The sequence below is a fragment of the Scardinius erythrophthalmus genome (genome assembly GCF_964197995.2).
Source record: "Scardinius erythrophthalmus genome assembly, chromosome: 11".
Taxonomy (NCBI): domain Eukaryota; kingdom Metazoa; phylum Chordata; class Actinopteri; order Cypriniformes; family Leuciscidae; genus Scardinius; species Scardinius erythrophthalmus.
This window is the reverse complement of record NC_138231.1, coordinates 24,868,155-24,888,025: the sequence shown is the minus strand read 5'-3', so window position 1 is coordinate 24,888,025 and position 19,871 is coordinate 24,868,155. Positions and strand designations below refer to the sequence as shown.

Sequence of the window (19,871 nt, the reverse complement as noted above, 5' to 3'; positions counted from 1 at the left end):
AAGTTCAGAGGCTGTCATATGTGGATCAACTTACTTTGTTGTGTATTTCAACAGTTAAAATATGAAAAATAACTTTTATATTGATTCAATGGATTAATTGCATTTTGGGGAAAAAGTGTCATGAATTTATTGCATTTTGGGGGGAAACTAATCCTTTTTTATAATAAATATTTGAAAATCAAAATATGGATTTGAAATTGTTATGTTATTATAACCTAAATATGCTATGTGAAAGTTTGAAACAAAAAATAGTGGTTTTAATCTTTCCACTCTCTTGGTAAAGAAAACACATTATTACTCAAAATTAATCATAATGAATTTATCGCGTTTTAAAACCAAACTCTTCATATACAACAGATATAGGCTATACAGGAAATGTGGTCATCACTGGTTGTGAAGGCGGTTCATCAATTGCAAACAAGTCATTGCGCATTATTGTGCCGATCTGAGTCGAAGTCTCACCGCTATTCCTGTGATGAAATATACGTTTCTGTCTCCTAGCCGCTTCACTCGCTGTCGTCTTGTAGTAAGCTGAAGCAAACTCAGATGTAGATGGCTTTTCTCCTTCTCGCTCATCTTTTCGTGCGTAATATTGTACTTTGCACAAAGCTGCCATTCACCGCATGAACTCTCACGCGAAGATGACAGCGTAGGTTATGCACAACAAGTCAAATCAAGTTTGAAAACAGCCGCATTTTACCGCGCAGTATTTTGATTGGTCAACCTATTAGTTAGTTCAATAATTTCTTATTTTTATTAATTTATTTTAAGCCATCAGAAATCTGAGGGGGCCGGACATATAAATGAGGGGGCCTAGGCCCACCCAGGCCCCCTCGTGGCTACGCCACTGGTTTACGCGGCACCATTTTCAACTAAAATATAAAACTTTTTATGCATTTTGCCTGTTCATTTACACGACAACAGTGTTTTGGGGCCCTGAAATGCAAACCTATGAAAATGGATTTCAAAGCGTAAACAGTACTTTTATCATCTCTGTGTACACTACAAAACGCTGTCGTCATGCACATGCATACGTGTTCAGTCTATAGTGCTTCTTTACAAAGTGATATCGCCATCTACTGGCCTGACATGAATAATACAGGGTTTTTAGTCGTTTTCATGGATTCGTATGAACAGGGATTGTTTTGACAACGTTGTCGTCTGTACGTAAAAAAACACAAAGGAAAAAACTTTCAGTATTAGTACATAATTGTTGTGTAAACATACCCTTGATCAGTAGAAAAACTTGAAGTTTTGCAACAATGTAGGCAAAGGCATGTTTTTCCCAAGAGTCTAGGTCGCAACATTCTAAATCAAACCATTTTATTTCAGAAGAACTTAATTTTGGTTATCCATTATATGTTCCTTTAATTACCTCAATGCATTCCACAGTTAAAAATGTAATTGTTGTTGAACATTCATTTATTCATTCATTCGGTCATTCTGAAGACCTCATCCATTTGAAACTAGAGCAAATGTCTAGTAATGCGTTTTTTTTTTTTTTTTTTTAGGAATGCACCTATGATATTTTTGGCTGATACCTATACCGATTTCAACAAACAACTACTGGCCGATGCCGATATTTGTCACTTGCATACAATACTAGGCTGTACTATTTCTGCATCAAATTATTTTCACTGAACATGGATTGGATCCATTTAACATTCATCTGACCAACATTATAAGAGAGGCACAAAGTAAGAAAAAAAAAACAAAACAAACAAGACAACCTTCAGAGGTGATTTTTGCTATCCAATATTTCTTTAATTAACAACATGAACTCATATTTGACATAATAGAACATATTTCTTTAATAAACTTAACAAATGCCAGTGCTGTTGCTTTATATATCAAGTATAAATTTTGCCACTTCAGAAAAAGATTGACTGCTTTTCCCCCTCTAAAGTGCAGTCTGTTTCTTTTATTGTCCAAGACATTTGAGCCAGCACTGAATGTTTTTCTGTCAGCACTTGAGCATGGTGCACACCAGAACATCAAATCATTTCAATTGAACATAGATCAGATCTGTTTAACAAAGATAAAAAAGAATATGCAAATATGACATGACATACTTCAAAGAATTTACCTTTGCAATAAAACATTACTTCTTAACATAGAATCATATTTAAAACTATTATGATAAAATGGCTTAATAACTAATGAACAGTTCATTCTGTCATTGTGGATGGTGGACTAGAACATTTAATCATTTCATATGAACATAGATCTGTTTAACATAAAGATTAAAATATGACATGGCAAACTTTAAAGAGTTTTTTTTTTTTTGCAATAAAACATTCCTTCTTAACAACTGAATCATATTTAAAACAGCTTAAAAACTCATGGACAGTTCATTCAGACGTTGTGCATGGCGCACACTTAACATTAAATCATTTCAAATGAACAGATCTGTTTAACATAAAGATTAAAATATGACATGACAAACTTCAAACTCATGAACAGTTCATTCAGTCGTTGTGGATGGCGAACACTAAACATTAAATCATTTCAAATGAACAGATCTGTTTAACATAAAGATTAAAATACGACATGACAAACTTCAAACTCATGAACAGTTGATTGACACACCAATATTGAATAGGATTCTCATTTCTTTCAATTGGGATTTCTGCGAGGTAGGCATCCATTTGTGGCATGGTAGGGTTAATTCCATGTGATAAATTTTCCTCCATAACTTCGTCGAACATGTCACATAGTCTGGGTGCATGTTCAATGTCCTTGCGCGAATTCTTGGCTTTTAGGTTGTCCTCTGGGTGGCGCACCGCGTCTTTCGTCGCTCAAATCATGCGTACTGCTTTTTGTCCGTATCGAAGTAATTATCTTTGTATCTTGGGTCTAACACTGTTGCGATACAATAAAGAGGTTCTGAGTCATTTTTAGCAAAACGCAAGGACCTTTTTCAAGGACCTTTTTCTTGCTCAGTAGCCGCTTTAACGCAATAATTGATGGAATCACATCCGCTGCAGATGCTCCAGATGCACTCATCTCCCTCGTTAGTTGCTCAGATGGGTAAAGAATAGACTGTGTTCTCAATTAAACACCACTGATGGGCAGTTAATGTCACAGGCAGAACATAATCTGCACTATAATCAGCGATAGCTTGCTTTTGATCCAAGAGGCTTCTCAGCATATAAAAAGTACTGTTCCAACCTTGTTGAAACTTGCTGAAGAATTTTAGGTTACATTCCCAACTTTATTTGGACAATGTGTAAGCGCGAGTATACGCAAGAGGGGAATTCTTAAAGTCGCCTACTATTCGTCGACATATTGCTATCACATCAGATATGCTCTGTTGACATAACAAGCCCTCGTTGACAGCTAATTGTAAAGTATGTGCTACGCAGGGTAAACTTGCGACATCACTGACATCACAACAGCATAGACCTTGAATTTGTCGATTTTCCACGTTTCAAGCATTGTGTTGAATGTTGAAGAGATCGCCTCTGCGGTGTGTGAACCCCGTAAATTCTTGTGCGTGCAGCAATATTTTTTGCAATCTTTATCAATCCATTGCCCAGTGAGACTTAGCATACAGGTAGGGCTTACAAATGTCGGTTATAAAACTGATGGCTGAAATATCAGTGGCCAAGAACTCGTGTATATGCGTGGCTACAACATTGTACATGTCTGGAAGGCACACGTCTGAAAAATATCGCCGACTAGGTAGGGAGTAACGTGGCTCAAGGTGTTCAACAAGCCTCCGAAACCCCACGTCTTCCACAACGGAAAACGGCTGATCGTCCAGTGCGATAAATTCCATATTTTTTGGGGTAATGCCCTTTGCTTTGATGCTGTCTTGAGTAAACTTTTTTACTTTTTCAAATACCTGAGCCACAGAGGGTGTCGGAACACTGGGGGGCGGCAGTTTTTTCTTGGCAGCACTGAGGAACACAGCATGCTGTTCAGGATGCTTTTTCAGGTGGCAGATTAAATTGGATGTGTTGAAATTCTTAACCATGCTACCCCCCTTGATATTTCTGCTGAACACTCGTTGCAAATCGTTGCTTTATCTGAGATCTTGAAAAAGGCCCAGACTGCAGACATTTTTCCGAGACTCCTATTTAGCGCGCATTTCTCACGTTAATGTTGAGTAATCACTCACGTTGTAACGAGCTGAGGAAAGCAGGCGAAGATCTGAACGGAGGGTTATTTAATAAAATAACATATAAAACAGAGAACACAGAACTCGAACAACAAAGGAACAAAACCAGTGGGATCACAGAGACAGAGGCAACCATTACACGTACAACAACTGAGAAAGTAACAAGTGAAACACAAGGGCTATAAATACAAAGGGACAAACAAGCTTAACTAAGTAATGAGGAAACAAGATACACCTAGGAACAATTATGAACTAATCAACAGGAAAAACTACAAAGGAGTACAAAAACATGGCACAAAACAGGAAGTAATAAAAGTCCACACAAGACAAGGGGAACACAAGAAAGCAATCATGACACACGTGATTTACAACTTCCCCACCCCCGATCGACATCTGACAAACTATATTTTATTTTGTACAGATTTAATTTTGTTTTGGTAAGCATTAAATTACTTTACCCAGAGAAAAACGTTGAATATGCAACAGACATGCAACTCATTGCCTTCAAGCAGTTAATTAATAAACCATCTGTGTTTGGCCTTTTTCATGCTTTTGCCGATATGCCGATGGTTTTAAATTAATCAAAAATCGTCTGATAAATATCGGCGGCCGATACATCAGTGCATCCCTAATTTTATTATCATTCGGTTTACCAAGGACAGAATATGGCCCTGAATATCAAGGTACTGTAATAATCCAGCCCTGCTTTATTTCAATACAAACACCATGCAGGGAATAATAAATAATTTGGTAAAGTATGAGCTGTCTGCACTAGGGGGAAATGTGGCTAATGTTGATATTTTCCCCAGAGCGCTCTTTATGCACCATGACAGGAGCTTTCACCTCCTCCTTTATTTCACTCTTTGTATCCGAGCGACATTATACATTGCAAGATACCTTTCCATAGGTAATCAATGTGTTTCTCCCTGAGTGAGATTTAACTCAGTGCCAGCATAAATAATCGCAGGTGAGCTTGAACATTAATTATTAATAAGCCTATACTGAGAGAGAGAGGCAGAGAGACCCTGTTTTGAACTTCGCTATATTGGACAAAAAGCTCCTCCAGGAATAAAGGTATAGTGCTCCTCATTGTAACATTTAGAGGCTCTTTCTTCTTGGACAAGCCCATACTGAAGACCTAAAGGGTCAAGGTTTGGATGGTTAGCATGGCCCCATTAGTCCCTGCTGGTGGCAGTGCCAGGTTTTGTGCTTCCAGGGCGTCACGCAGTAGCTAAGTAACTGCCTTTGAGATGAATGAGAAGCTAACAAATAACTTTATTCTTGTATTATCCAAGGCTTTGGACAAAATTGTATTGCTACTGAGACAGCCAGGTAAAAAGAACAAAGAGACCACGCTCTGATGCCAATAGTTGCTTTTTAAGGGAGTTCACACTGCTAAAAAAAAGTATTAAAAATACTCTTATCAACTCTTTAAAAAAATGACATTGCAGGACTTTAAAGTGACTCAAACATCTTTTTAGTTGTGATAGCATCTCAGTACGCATTATATTCACACTACTGTTTTTTTTTATAAACGCAATCAATTTGAATATATTATAAATTATCATTATTATTAAATTATTATTACTTTATTTTACACTACAAGTTACAAGTTATTTCTATCTTAAATTCTTCACTTTTAAAAAATTAAACCCTCATGCTTTTGATTTGGTGGAAAACTGATGGGAGACATTTAAGTCTCTGTGTTTTAGTAGACAGCAGGTTAAAAACACTTCTCGTAACTTGGTAAAGTGCTGCAAAAAATATGCAAATGTGAAAATAAAGTGAAATGCACATTATAAGCGACTCAAACACATGTGAACGAGCCGTTCTGAGAACACAGTGTCCCGCTTTACTCTGAACCCCACTGCACTTCAGAATAAATTGCATTAATTTGAGATTTAATAATTGAACTAAGCCATATCATGATTTAAATTTTATATTCCATTAATTGTGCAGCCCTTCTCTTCTGAACCTAGAGATGCTTACTTATACCATTTGTTGTGCTGCTCAATTAAATAATTCTCATTCTTATCCTTTACATTGTACAAATATGTGCACTTGACTTGTATGAATTAGTTGACAGATTTGATATATGAGAAAAGTTGTGACACTTTCCACCATATGTACAGATATACTGTAAAATACATTTCCATTACAGTGGATAATACTGTCAAAAATAAATAAATATAATAAATAAAAGAGATTTGGATATGTATCGAATTTAGAATCACAAATGAAGTGGTACAAATCAAATGCGATTCTTTTTAATTGCACAATTGTTACAAGATCTAATCTGCTTTATACTGTACATCTGCTAAATGAATAAAACATTGTACAGTGAAAAATCTTCCAAAAACGTATAAATATAGCTTGAATAAATATACCAGTAGCTGGAACTGAACTGTATTTTGCACTCACAAAATATGTCACTTTAATTTCTGAATTGTTTAAGATTAATACAAAGTGGATGACAAAAAGTTTTAGGCATGCCAGATAAGTGCAGTGTTTTAAATGATAGTGTGATTATCACTGTCCCTTTTCTGCTAAAATCATTCTCTGCAGGGATGTACCAACCGCTGCCTTATTAACAATAAAAGCATTACATTAGAGAGGTACGCTGTGAGTTAGAGTATGAAAGGACATTGATGTGAACCTATTAGCAATCTGATCCCAATTTACATTGATCCATTTATTCTCTCCTTTCCACTGCAAAATGGTCAACTCTGACTAACACCTGGTTCTAACCATGCGGGATGCGATAAAGCTATCACTTTCATGTAAATCTTTTGGTTTTGTAATAACCAGCCACTGCAGCGGCAAAACACTTTTACCGTAGTGCATTATTTGTAAACTAATACCTTTTTAGCTTTGCATCACATAACCAGCTCCATATATATGGCTTTTCTAATATAGTAAACTTGCTTGGTACTTGGGCGGTTGGGTACGAATTCTGTAAAACAGTCAAATTAAAAGTAAAAATAAAAGTAAAAAAGTTGCTTCAGCAAATGTGTTTTTATCTCCTGTTTACACTATTGCTTAGATTTAGGCTAGGGTTTGGTGTAGGCGATATGTTATGTTCAAATGCGATAAATCATTAACCTTTTACATTTAATTTCCAAACTGCTGTGATACGTACAACAATTAACGTAATAAGATGTTGCCAGATTCATGTTCATCTGTTTTAGATGAAACTAAACGCATTTTTAGAATATCTAGATATTTGAATCATTTAACAAAATTACAGCTTTATTAATAATGACACACAATTAAAAAAAATTTGCTCACAAGTGATACAACATTGTGGTAATTTGTGTAACTGATATAATTTAATTTAATTTTCACCCAATTAAATAAACTCTTTGTTTAGATCCTCATAGTTTTTTTTTAAAACTGTAGTGATATTTTTATGTCTAGGTTTGGGACAAGGGTAAAACTATTAAAGGGGTCATATAATGGTACATGCACTTTTACAAGTTGATTGCACTGAAATGTCTGTTGGCAGTGCCTGTACACAACCATCCTATCATGATTAAAATCCATCCAGTGATTTTGTTTTAATCTCCTTATATGTTTGACCCTCTCTGAAATCAAGCCGTTCGATATTGTGACGTCATAAGATCGTACGCCCCTCCCGCTATTGTGATTGACAGCCGTGTTTCAACACAAGACCCGCCCTGAGCAAGCTGTGACAGCCGTCGTCATAGTAGTCCGCCATTGTTGATATGCTGGAGTAGAAAGGTGTCTAAGCGATTGTGGTGTTCAGTTCTTAGATGTAATAAGGAACACAGCAGTCATTTTGATGTTCCAAAATCCGAGCCGTTGAAGATGCAGTGGCTGAGTTTTGTTTTTGAAGCGATATGCCCAAAGGATTGACGCGGGGATTCCCTCACGGGGATTCCCCACAATCGTCCATGCTTTCATGTTTACGCGAATCATTTCACACCAGACAGCTTTACAAACGAGAAAAAACGGATCGGTACCAACGTGTTCCTGCTGAACCTCCAGAAGATGTGAGTGTAATGTTTTATTAACCTTTATATTAGCATTTATATTAATCTTTGCGAAATTTGCAAACCTTGCTGCAGGCTTCACAATGAATGCGTCTAAGGTTTACACTCAGGGTACATTACGGCATGTTTTCTATGTACGACGTTCTCAATATAATTCATAATCACACGTTTATAACGAATAACACGTGGTTATTGTGTTACAAACGGTGTACCCACAGAACAGAGGGGCGGGGTGAGCAAAGCTCATTATCATTTAAAGACGCATGCACTGAAACGGCGTGCTGAAAACAGAGCTGTTTTTGACCAGGTAAAATGAGTGTTTTCTTACAATACTAATGAGAATTTTTAATTAAAGTATATTACAAACTTTTAATTTAGACCCTAAAGAATCATATTAGCTTGTACAAAAATGGCATTATATGACCCCTTTAAATCTAACTTCAAATAGATTTATTTTAAAAATGTGGTAAATTGTGATCTTATACAACACAAAGAAAATAGTTGAAATCTGTTTTAATAATTATAAACCCTAAAACCCTAAATAGACATAAAAGTGCCAGTAATTGAAGAAACAATCCTACATCAGTGTACGGAACTATTCACCAATTTTGTTAACGTTTTCCCCATGAACAATGTGGGAATCATCATTCCCATGCTGTGAATGGCAGATAGGCCTGACTAGCTAAATAATCAGTTTTTCTTTTCCTAGTAATTGCTACCACCCGTATGTCCACCTTCTTCTCTGGTCATTGAATAAGTGGCATTCACCTGCCAGTGAGGAGTAGAAAGCATAGCCGTAAATAAAATGTAACTCTTTGCTTTTTTTCCACTTTAAAAGAATGCGGCACCTCTACGAACCACTTTTCCATCTAATTACTGTAGTCACTGACAGCATGGTAGGCTGGTAATTTGATTTATATTGAGTTACACAAGGAATGGATTAACAGCTAATAAAAAATGCATAGCGCCACCCTTGCAGTCACCGCATTTGTCACAGGCCTTTACTTTCCTTCATGTGCCCTTTATGCTGCGCTTTGAGCAGAGAATGAGAAATAGACCTGCATATTCATTCGCATTCTGTCTTATTCCCACTCTCTTCCCAAGATGCACTCGGCTGGGGAAAAAGAAATGGATTTACAGGCCTCCGTCGGTTCATGTTATAGTTGTAAATTGCTCCCGATGCTACGTGAGCTACCAGAGAGCTAAATGTGCACCGCTCATATTGGATTATTTATAAATGTATCAGTTTTGTTTTTCTAGGAGTATAGGGTGCAGTCAGTGGAATAGAATTATCTAATAACTTTAAAAGACAGAGGATACTGCACATAAAAACTGTGAAAAGTATAGACTATGAATGTGTTGTTGTTATTATTAATACTGTAAATTTAACTCCTTAATTAACAAATAACAACAGATAATTAACACATTTATCATCATGCATATACTTGATGAATTAATCCGCATATCATTTTTTTTTTTTTTTTTGGTTACACATTATTTTAAGGTGTCGGTGTTACAGTGTAATTAAACATTTAATTACTGAGTCATAATAATTAACTACATGTACTATAGGGCTAAGGTTAGGATGGGTATTTTGGTTAATTGCATGTAATTATGCATAATTTATAGTTATTACTACAGTAACTACATGTAACAATGATACTGTAAAATAAAGTATTACTGTTGTTGTTGGTTTTTTACATTCATCTCAGGCTTTTTTTTTTTTTTTTTCAATAAGCAGGCAATAGTATGGGGAAATCACACTGAAAGAATCCATGACTAGTTTATCAATCTTATGAAGCTGTATATTATGTAAGCATTCATGTGCACCTGAATTTGTCATGGCGTCTTAGTGTTAAACCTGAATATATATCACGTTCTTCCACCCTTATTGAGAAGTGCCTCTCAAGGCCACGGGTGCCACTGCTGTGCCTGATCTGAATGGAACACACACAGACCTCTCAGGAAAGTCAATGAGATACTATGGTCACCTTTAGTTGTTGACTGAAATGTTTAATTAATTGACAACCTTCTTTTTGAGTGGGTTGTGAATGTTATTGTAGCATTTGCAGTCCAGTGAAAAGTTGTGTCCAATTTTGTTGTAGGAAACCCTTACAAGACACAACAAGATGTAAGGAGGTTTGATCTTTGAGAAAACGAATCCCAAAGTGATTCTTACAACTTCACTGCTTTAAGAAGCAACAGTTTCAGCACAAGCTCGCAGGGCAAGCAATCTCAGATGTCTAGAATCTTATTCTTAGAAGTTGTGGAGAATTGTTCTGATCAGAAATCTTGTTTTTTATTTATTTATTTATTTTTTAATTAAATTTCAGTTTTTAGTTTTAGTTCATTTAGTTTTAGTTATTTTAGGGCTTCGACTTAAAGTACACTATGTAACTTTGGCTTTACACTATGTATCTTAGTAAAAAAAAAAAAATATTGCTTTGACAACGAACTGAAATAAATACTTTTTTTTTTTTTTACTAATGTAATTTAAAGTAATGTTGTTTTTTTTTTTTTTTTTTTTTTTTTGGTGGGGAGGGGTTTAGTTTTAGTTTAAGTTAACAATAATAAACCTCCCTTGAATGAGCAGATAGAGAAAATTAAGTTCAGAAGATGAACAACATATTTTACTTATTGGCTGAATGGGTGATGCAGGATGAAGATATTAGGGGAAATAAAGAGAGAGACAGAGAGTCAGGCAGTAATTATAAGAGAATTAAATAGAGGAGAGTGAGCTCTAGCCAGATTAAGGCTGACTGCTAGAACAGAAGTAGAGCGCAAATAACAGGATCTCTCACTGCTATCCCTCCAACTTCAGCTGGATCTTGATTGTTCTCTCCCTGTGTGTTTATTGTGTCGTCCTAATATAATATGCCAGAACAAATACAATAAAACAGATCAGACTCTAAGATCTGATTGCATGAGCTGCATCATAGTAAATAGTCGCTATACACCCATGACCACATATCAGATATTACCAAATTTACCAAATTGCTATGTTGCTCGGCAACCATAATAACCGTACAGTCAGGCTAATTGAGTAATATCACATGAGCAAGAGGGATGTTGAATATCAGCACAGATGATATTTGGCTGTAGTCCCCAGTTTTGCCTGCCTATGTTTCCTAGTTAGTTTCCATGGTTGTTAATTAGTTCCACACATCTGTTTATCTTCAGTTGATTACCCTTTATGTGTATTTAGGCCCTGAGTTCTTTCTGTTCATAGTTTGGTCTCGTCAATATTAATGAATAGTATTCTTGTTTATTCTCCTGTATATTAAAGTAATTAATTAAAGATTGTTCCTTCGAGTATACTGTGTCGTTCGTGTGTCGTGATATAATCACGTGATATAATATATACATATCTCCTCCTTGTCCACAACAATATTCGAAGGCCCCATGACTTGATTTAGGAATATTTTTACACAATTTCTACCTGAAAAAACATAAAACGTATCATAACTCTTTATAAATTATAAGAGATATAAGATAGCATTGATTTGTATACCTTTTCCAGGTCTAGAAATCACTTTCAGAAAAATACACTAAAAAAAAAAAAGACAAACACATCATAGAAAAAAAAAACTGTTGTTGATGGGGTGAATCAGTATTTTAAAAATGGATTTTTAGTTGTTTTAGCTTAATTTAAGGTTTTTTTTGTCTTTTTTTTTTTTTGTATATATATATATATATATATTGAGGCCCATAGTGGGCCCCAGCCCCTAGTTGAGAAACTGGCCTATTCATTTATTGTTTATTATGTATCTATTATATATTTATTTGATATCTATATAAATGTTTTATTGATGTGGACATGCCCATGCTTGCTGATTGGTGATTTAGGGATTGATCTTACCATTAGCTCGACCTACTTTTTGCCACCAACAGTGTGTTGTGCATTTGGGAATGTGTTAGTATATATACTTGCATGTAGATTCATTCACAGCTTTTGACAATGAACTAACGTCTGTGTTACGACTGTAACCTCTGTTCCCTGAGAACAGGGAACGAGACACTGCGTCGATTGACGCTACAGGGGACAGTGACAGTTGTCTGAAATTACTATCAAATTACGGCAATCCTATTGACCGGCGACAGCCCATAATTCATTAACGTGCGGCCTGAAAGTACATAAAGGCGCCTTGCAAACATGATAATCACCTTTTCGTCTGAAGGGACTGTGTGGTAGGCAGGCCCTGAGACATGGCAAAAAGACGCAGTGTCTCGTTTCCTGTTCTCAGTCAGGGGTCGTAACCTAGATATTCCCTTTCGAAAATGAACTCGCACTGCGTCGACTGACGCTAAGGGGAACGATATACCAACACCACCATGCCTAAAGAGAGTGCATACCCATTGGCAGTGACAACTGTCAAAACCAGCAAATTCAAATGAAATGCCAGAACCACTCACCCTCAGGTCACACTGGGCTGTCAGTGACAGCATTGCCTACGGTCACAGCCCAAGCTATACGTTCCACAGGAAACTCCATAAAAATTGTTTAATGAAAGGCCCACCTGGGCCTGCTCAAGGGCCTAGGACCACATCTTCAAATTTTAGAAGGGGTCCCTTCTAGGGAATGTGGCTTGGGAACCTGAAGGAGCCCCAGCCAATCACTATTCAGGGGAACATACACACCCAAAATGCCACCAGGAAGGCCTGAGCTGGTATCACTTACATGGGACATTTCAGTCTGGCCAAATTCCTGTCTGTACGAAGACAGAGCCTCTGGACACTTGCCTTTAGATAAGGCATCCAACCCGAGGGACAGCGAAGCTGACAGTGAACCACTGTCGAACCACTGCCCAGTCAAGGAGGCCTGCTGAGCCCTACTACAGAACGGCACAGCAGATAAGCTGTTTATACAGCGCCAACAGCATCCTGGTACCTAATCACATTGCCCATGGCAGTGTACTCAGCAAAAAACGCACGGAGGTGCCGAAAAGCTCGGAGGGCGAAGTCAGCGAATCAAGGAGAAAGCCTTTCTCTTTCTCCTCAATGTCAGCCAGGTTCAACCACAGATGTCTCTCCGTGGCCACTATCGCCGCCGTTGACCGGCCGATCGCGGCAGCAGTCTGTTTGGTGGCCCGGAGAGCTAGATCTGTGGTGTGGCGCAGCTCAGTAACTGCCTCAGGGGCCCCACCCCCTGGTCGAGATCCCTCACCAGATTGGCCTGGTATACCTGCAACAGCGCCATATGTCGCCAGAATATGGGTTCTTCCATGTCCTCTCGATCTCAGTATGGACATCGGGAAGAAATGGAAGGCTCACCTGATCTAGTGGTTTATGTCCGGGGAGAAACCGCTCTTATTTTTCCCCACAATTTGCAGCCATGGCAGCTGCAACCTGCCTGCGGCGCGTTCCATAACACCAACCACGCTCAGCATACACGGGGAAAGGTGGCTGAGAAGATTCAGGATCTATCCGATTATCCCCACTCTCATCAGCCATCTCCTGTTCGTCCGGAAGAGTACTCGCTTACTAAGTTCTTTTTTTTTTTTTTTTATCAGCACAAGCGGGACCTGAGCTGCGAGGTCCAGATGCCGAACCCTCTTCTCTCGAGAAGAGGGCCAGGCGAGAGTGGAGCGTTCTCAAAGAAAAACTCTCACAATTTGCACAGGCAGTTCCCTCGAGACCTGCCTGTGCGCAACAGACAGAAAACGCACAGTTCGTGTGTCACCCGGCATCAAATATCTTGAGCACAGGTCTGCACACTTCTGAAAGCACTCAGCCTTCTCAGTGCATTTCATAATTACCTGATTTTCAAGCGCTTACAGACAGAACAGTCCCTGAAGACGAAAAGACGATTATCATGTTTGCAAGGCGCCTTTAGATACTTCCAGGTCGCATGTCAATGATTCATGGGCTGTCGTCAGTCAATAGGATTGCCGTGATTTGATAGTAATTTCAGACAGCTGTCACACCTGAGGCGTTCCCCTTAGCGTTAATCGACGCAGTGCGAGTTCCCGTTCGAAAGGGAACAAATGTTTAACAATATAACTTTGTATATTTTTTTAAAGAGCAGATTCTAATGTTTTCTGGCATTTTGTGTTTATGTGTGTGTCTACAGGTTTGATTACCAGGAGCTGCTACACAACTCCAGTTTTTGCCTTGTTCCTCGGGGCAGGCGGCTTGGGTCCTTCCGCTTTCTAGAGGCCCTGCAGGTAGGTGACTCTGAAGTTTGACTGTCTAAAACACTTTCACTGCATGCTTCCTTTCATAACAGGTGTTTTTGATTGACTTGGATGTTTTTAGGGCTCAGCCGTTTGGAGCCCTGAGGTTACACTACTCTGATGTAGGGGTTATTGATATTGACATTCTGTCATCTTTTCAAAAACACCCAGAGATTCTTATATTGAAGAGGAGAGGTGAAGAGAACTATTAATAAATCGCTCACTTGATTTCTTTCTCTCTCTCTCTCTCTCTCTCTCTCTCTCTCTCTCTCTCTCTCTCTCTCTCTCTCTCTCTCTCTCTCTCTCTCTCTCTCTCTCTCTCTCTCTCTCTATGTGTGGTTATTCATTAGTTCTTTTCTCTCTCTCTCCTCTGAGGTTAGTCAGGAGAATCAACTGGGAGAATCCACTTCCATTACTTTTTTTTGTATTAGGAAAAAAATACAGTTCAGTGCCTCTACCACATAACATTTGTACATTATATTATATTTTGATGTTCCCAATACCAATTAAGCAATTAAGCAACTATTTTAATCTAAGTTTGAGAAGATGAGCTGTTTGTGATCTGTAAAGTATGTGAAAAGTGGCATAGAAGCAAGTAACACCTATGAGCACTTTGAGCAGTGATGCAGAAAGCATGAGATGAAACTTCAGTTAGACTGCAGAAATTGTCAATGCCACACATGGAGGATTCTAAGATGAACAGAGAGTTTGCATAACACATAATAGTATTAATATTATCAATAGTAACTTGGAACATTATTAAGTTTACAGTATTTTTTTTAATGATATACTGTATGGTATAGATATTCATATACATACTGATCACTTTAAAAAATATTTTTTAAATGTAAATTTACTGCCTTTGATGTCACATGATCTTTCAGAAATCATTATAAAATGCTGATTTGATGCTCTAGAACGTCTCGGTTACGTATGGTAACCCGTAAGTCAAGACTGACGAATGGGGATCGCTTGCGAGCCTATCTACTTTGAATGAAACTAAACAAGCCAATGCACATTGGCATGCGATAATTGCACCAGCTGCTGTGCATCGCGGTGCGAGCATAAAATGAGCAGCACGTGCGTCGCATTCTTGTTTTTCCGCTGAGGAGCCTGACCTGTGACTCGGCCGTACAGTGGAAGCTCAGCAACTGTGGCAAGGGGACTTACTTCTCCGTTCCCTCCTCAGGGAATGAGGGTTACCATACGTAACCAAGACGTTCCCCTTCATCAGTCACTACTACGTCAGTCGAGACTGACGAATGGGGATATCTATCAAAACGCCACGGCTGCTGGCCCTTCCAGCGCTCCGCTTGAGCCTCCTGGCCTCACAGTGTTGGGCAGAAAGTAGGAGCTCTAAGCAGAGAAGGTCAGTCACTGCTGTTCCGCAAGACCCACTCTGTATTGGATAATGCTGGGAAAGCGTGCCCTTGGAGAAGGGAACGCTGCGGAAGCCACATCCTACCCCGGAGGTAGGCACTGTGATGGTTACACACATGGACTAGCCAAGCAGGGTAGTACAACATATGGCAGTCTCTGGGGTGGTTCCAGCCTAGTTATAGGGGGGAAAGAACACCAGCAGAGACGACAGAGCAGGCTTTGTCGAGGGAAGGACACGGGCTTATCCGCAGAGGAGCTGATCGTGGAGGAATACACATATGGGGTCGCTGCAGGGACCGCCACATATGGACACCCAGTCTATCACAGGTTCCACAATGCATACGAGTGTAGGCCTGGCGTCAGATGCTCCGCAACGTCTGACTGCCACAGGGGTGATGCATGGAGGAACTCCACTAGCCATTTCTGGGAAACACTACTGGAGCAAATAGACGCAAGTATCCGGCCCATGGGGGCGGGAGTGGCGTTGCAAGCCGACACTAAGAACGGGTCTTTTGCGCTACTGGCCACTGGGCTGCATCGCCACAGACCGCTCCACCGGGGCGATCTCCACGTAACCCTTAGCTGCTCCGCCATTGAGGGTAGTGAGGGAGGAAGAGACACCAGAACGGTTTTGGGCAGAAAAAGGTGTCCGTCCATGCTCAAAGTGTCCGACATTAGCTCACCCTCCGATGCAGTGACCGACATTTGATTATCCGGTGGAGCTCCAAAATTTAACGACTGGGACCACCGCGGACGGCCCAGCGCGCTCTCTTGGAGGCTCCGCGGGTAGCGTTATAGAGGAGTGAGGGGCCAAAGGAGACGGCTCGGCGGGTTACCTTTCACTGTGATCTGCTGGGCAGAAGAAGCGCTAGATCGGAGAATACGCGAAGGGGCTCCACCTCTTTCGAGGTAACGGAGTCTCGACTGTAACGCCGCGATGGTCTTGTTCCCGCAATGGGAACATGAGTCATCCATGAGCGCCATTTCAGCGTGCCTATAGCCCAAGCACATGATACAGCGATCATGCCCGTCAGCCAGTCAAACATTGGCCGCATCCAGAAACACACGATCTGAATAACATCTTGAAAAAGATAGCTCTTTCAGAAGTGCTCTGAGGTGCTGAAACGCACAGGGAGATATCCGCGGCTACACACCAGGAATGCAACCTAGTGTGAGTACTCACTCTCAACGTCACGCCCACCAAACCAACAAAGCTATGAAAACAACTGTTAATGCTCTTTTAAGAAAGACACGGAGAGATCCATAATGGTAGTACCATTATGCTTTGTGGTTCTTTTTATCTTCATTCATATATATATTAATATAACAATAAGTAAAATGTACAGTAGGTGACTGCAGCTACATACAGTATTTGCCCCAGATAAATGTTGTGTAAATACATTTTTATTTTATTTTTAATTCTAATTATGAAGGCCACTTTTAAAGAAATAGTCCATACTCTAATATGTATAAAGTTGCATAAAATAATAAAGTGGATTAATAAAATAGTGTCCATATGCTTCCAGTAAAGACTCTTTTCAGTTCCATCTTTAGCCTGTCAAAACCGATATTTGTCAGTCAGATATGGGAGGTAAACACAGGGTGTTTGAATTTCCTCAGTATTTTTCACATCTCTTTAGTAGTTGAGTGAGGCAGTGGCTCCCTTTTTGTGCTCTTTGATGGGAGCACTTTGAAAAGAGACATCAAAAGGCTTTTAGATGCTGGTGCATGTGGGGCAGTCCTTGTGTTGTCAACCATCCCGATAAAAAAAAAAAAAACACACATGGTGTGAGAGAAGGCATGTGTGTGTGTGATGGAAGGTGTCTGTGTGAAAGGTCAGGTGGGATTACCAAAGCGGTGGTCTCTGCCTCACTCCACTATCTGTCACAAACCTCCTTAAGTCTTCCATATGACTGTCACCTTTGAATGCTGGACGGTCAGGTGCAGTCTTGAATTTAAAGGTCTTCTCACCCAAACCTAAACCTGCAGACTACCTGCCTCCTTGAGGAACAATTATACAAATCTATGATGTTATTGGTTCATAAACAGTTTTTGTTTATTTTAGGTAGTAGAGTCTTAGGGGCTGTTTACACGACACCGTTTTCAACTAAAAACTTTTTATGCGTTTTGGGTGCCTTTAGAAACTTTAGAAAACGGGTTTCAAACTGCAAGTTTTTGAAAATGGTCTAGGTGTAAACTACAAAAACGTGAATCTCTGAAGACAATAACGTCATGCACATGCATATTACGTGTTTAGTCTATAGTGTTTCATCGCCATCTAATGGACTGGCAGCAGAATACACCGTTTTTAGTCGTTTTCGCGGATCTGTGTGAATGGGGATCATTTTGACAATGGACACGTCTGTACGCAGAAAACTCAAAGGAAAGCTTCTCCGTTTTAAACATATTGATGTTGTGTAAATGTACCCTTAGATAGTAATGACTCTAATGTTACTACATCCTTCTAAAGGAATTACTAATCATTTTGATCAGTATTCTAAAGTCAATATCATGGTAACCCACTATAATGACTCGAGTGTTACCAAATCCATCTGAAGGAATTACTATCCGAAATCTCAGTCAGTCATTACTAGGGAGTTTTCATGCGTTTCACTTTAGAATACTGATCCAAATAATTAGTAATTCCTTTAGAAGAATGTAGTAATATTAGAGTCATTACTATCCAATACTTTACATACGCCTCAAAAACTTACAATGATTTCAGTCAATGCATGCTTTTCACTTATCCAAGTAATTAGTAATGCCTTTTGAAGGATTTGGTAATACTTGAGTCATTACTAGTGGGTTACCATGATATTCACTTTAGAATTAATTATACATTATGCATTACTGATGTTAATGAACCTGTATAGTAGTTCTTAGTAGTCCTCTGAGAGGTATGAAAAAAAATGTAGTTATTAGTTAGCTCAGGGGTTTTCAAACTTTTTGGAGAGAGGGACCCCTTATAAGGTAGAAAATTGGACCCCCTTATAATTATAACAGTGATTAAACCCAAAGTTAATGTGGGAGAGAGTGGTGAACATAATATGCTCGATTTATTGGTGAAAACGGTCGCCATTTTAAATCTGCTTTACAACAATAGGCTACAGCTCAATTTTATTAGGCCTATTTACCATTTTTTCCAGAAAATTAGTCGAACCTGGTCAAACTTGCGTAGTTGAGGAAAAAAAAACATAGATAAGTTGCATCTGTATATATAAGTCGCATATTATTATTAGATTAAGAAATAATGTAAAATACTGGTAAATAAAATGAAACGTTAACAAACTCTAAACACTGTAAACGTTTATTTTTCTCACTCTAAATCCTTTAAATTTAATGGTAGGCTTATTCAGAACAGAGAAAAAAAGAGAAACATATATACATAAAATAAAAATAAATTATATAAAAATCGAAACTGAAACTGAACCCTGCAGTGGGTTCACGTACCTCTCATTCGGCATGAATCATTTACATGAATGATCCACTCAAAATAGCATTCTTCATACACTCACAAATGTGTTTGGAATAACAACACGGCATGCTCACACTGAATGACACAGTCATATCTTCCGCTTACAGAGCATTTCGGAAACAAAACGTCCATTGCCATATCTTAATTTCAGCTCTGGCGGCTTCCTCTGTGCTTGATAAACAGTGATACGAACAGTAACGATGTCGTCAGTTTTACCGTATCAATTCCAGCCTGAGAGTCGTAATCCTTCGGAAGTGCAGCAAAATATATTTGCTTTTGCAGCACAGGAAACAGTGGGTGTTTCTCAATATGCGTTCTTCAGCGATCTTGCGTCCTTGTGTTCTCGTTTTACGTCATCATAACCGTCGAAGTTCAGACCCAATAGAGAGCCTAAGTCCCACCCCTTCCGGTCGACCACCATGGGACCTTATTTCGGAAAAATATTGTATGGTAGTCAATGGCGAGAGACAACAAATATTTTGATCTCGTTTGAATTGTGCCCTGATTTACACATATGATGTTTGTCAATTTAAAAGATACATTTTAAAGTCAAGAAAGTCGCAGCTTGATGTAAAACTGCTGAGGTATAAGACTGTGAAAATACGTAATTAGAAAGACTACAAACCCAGAAGGCGCGCATGCGACGTCATGCCTTTTCTCTCAATGAATGAAGCTAACTTTACTGAAGCTAACGTCTGTCATTTTTT

General features: G+C 38.8%; 1 protein-coding gene across 1 annotated transcript in view; it reads left to right on the top strand.

Annotated features, from left to right (window-relative positions):
- Window positions 1-19,871, top strand: part of LOC308698974 (exostosin-1) — a gene marked incomplete at its 5' end in the record, with an annotated part of 490,507 nt that overhangs the window by 322,620 nt on the left and 148,016 nt on the right. The window contains one exon of the mRNA XM_081379482.1: window positions 14,207-14,300. Within this exon, the coding sequence (XP_081235608.1) occupies window positions 14,207-14,300 (94 nt within the window). The remainder of the gene's footprint in view (window positions 1-14,206; window positions 14,301-19,871) is intronic.